Source organism: Monoraphidium neglectum (genome assembly GCF_000611645.1).
Source record: "Monoraphidium neglectum strain SAG 48.87 unplaced genomic scaffold scaffold02129, whole genome shotgun sequence".
In the NCBI taxonomy this organism is placed as follows: domain Eukaryota; kingdom Viridiplantae; phylum Chlorophyta; class Chlorophyceae; order Sphaeropleales; family Selenastraceae; genus Monoraphidium; species Monoraphidium neglectum.
Genome location: NW_014011499.1, coordinates 1 through 1,806, shown reverse-complemented (window position 1 = coordinate 1,806; position 1,806 = coordinate 1). Strand labels below are relative to the sequence as shown.

The 1,806-nt window shown below is 72.8% G+C and overlaps 1 protein-coding gene across 1 annotated transcript in view; it reads left to right on the top strand.

Moving 5' to 3' along the window:
* Positions 1-1,388, top strand: part of MNEG_9964 (hypothetical protein) — a gene marked incomplete at both ends in the record, with an annotated part of 2,645 nt that extends 1,257 nt beyond the window's left edge. The window contains 3 exons of the mRNA XM_014041562.1: positions 21-150; positions 553-1,082; positions 1,385-1,388. Coding sequence (XP_013897016.1) covers positions 21-150; positions 553-1,082; positions 1,385-1,388 — 664 coding nt within the window. The remainder of the gene's footprint in view (positions 1-20; positions 151-552; positions 1,083-1,384) is intronic.
* Positions 1,389-1,806: the final 418 nt, after the last annotated feature.

Here is a 1,806-nt window from a genome sequence, read left to right as displayed (position 1 = left end):
CCGTTCAATAAAACCCGCAGGTTTGACGCTGTTCACGTGTCTGCGGCGCTGGCGGTGGTGCCGCGGCTGCTGGGGGACGCGGTGGAGCGCGGGTCTGGGCTGGAGCCCGGCAGGAGGGAGCAGCCAGAGCAGATTCTGACGCGGCTGCAGGTGCGTGTGAGGGATTGTGGGCGAGAGTGGGAGAGAATGTGTGTGTGTGTGTGTATGCGCGCGTGTGTGTGTGTGTGTGTGTGTATGCGCTGTGTTTGTGTACGAGCGTCTGCGAGTGATTGTAAGCTCACATTTAAGCTCTCGCCACCGCGACGCTCAGGCAGCTGCGGCCCGGGGCACGGGCCCGCCCAAGTAAGCTGCGTCGGGCCAGCGGGCGCGTCGGCGGATCGCGGCCGCGCCGGCGCCGTCCTGCGGTTGCGGCTGCGCCCGGCACCCACAACCAGGTGTCTCGCGGCTCAAGCTGCGCACAGGGCAGCGCCCTCACGCCCCTTGTCCGCCGCCCAAGCCAACGCCGCGCCGCCGCCGCCGCCGCCGCCCGCCCGCCGTCCCGCCGCCTCTCAGGAGATGGCCACGGCCCAGACAGAGCGCATGCAGGTCCGCCAGATCTCCAACATGATCTGGTCCCTCGGGAAGTGCCACAAGCTGACCGGCGGCCGCGACGAGGCCGGCCCCGGCCGCGCGCTCGCGCGGCGCCTGCTCGCTGAGCTGGCGCGCGGCAACCACCGGAAGCTGCACCAGGGGGGGCGCCTGACGGACGCGGCGCAGCTGCTCCACGGCCTCGCGCGGCTGCGGCTGCGCGCGCCGGCGGCGCAGGCGGCGGTAGCAAAGCTCGCGCGCGGCGCGGTGGCGGCGGGGCGGCCGGTGGCTGCCTCCAACCTCGCGTTGATTATGTGGGGCTTTGGGCGGCTGGGGTACAAGGACCCGGGGACCCTCCGGCTGCTGGCGGACAGGGTAGCTGAGGAGAAGCTGTACCTGCGTCCCTGGAGCGCGGCGGCGGCGCTGAGGACGCTGCAGGTGCAGCACGTGCGCCACGACGCGCTCGCGGCGGCGGCGGCGGAGGTGCGCGCGCGCGCGCGGGGGGGCGCGCTAGGGTCGTGCAGCTGTCCGGATAGGTCGGGGAATGGGAGGTGCACACGCGCACGGGCGTGCGGGCACGCCGCTGTGTGTCGAATGCAGGAGCCAGGGCGAACGCGCCCGGCGCCGTCCGGCGGCGACAATCGCCAGCTCGCCCGCGCGCCAGCGCCCGCCCAGGCCGCCGCGCCGCCTCAACAGCCCCAGAGCGCGCGCGGCAGCGGCTCCCCCGCAGCCCATATGGACGATAAGCCTCACCCGTGCTCCTCAAACATAAACACCTGCTGTTCCAATGCTGCTCGGCTCATGCCTATCACCGCAGGTAGTCCTGCACCAGGCGGGGTCGTGCCTCCCTGCGCACCTGGCAGTCATCGCTTGGGGCCTTCAGTCCCAGACCCTGCCCCCGGAAGCCGCTGAGCAGCTGCGCGCGACCATCTCGTCCGCCGCGCGGCGCCAGCTGGAGGCCTTTGGGCCCCTGGAGCTGGGGCTGCTGCTTGAGGGGCTGGAGGCGCTTGGGGGAGCCGACGGGCAGCTGCTCGCTGAAGTGGCGGACGGCATCGCCAAGGAGACCGAGGTCGTGTCGTCGCCGGCGGACGCGGCGCGCATCCTATCCGCGTTTGTCTCGGCGCGCGCAAGGGGCAGCGCCGGCGTTGGCCCAGACTCGACGGTGGCCAGGATGGCGGAGCTCCTGGCCGCCGCCGCCGCACGCGGCGTGCCCGCGTTCACACCGCCCCAGGCCGAGGC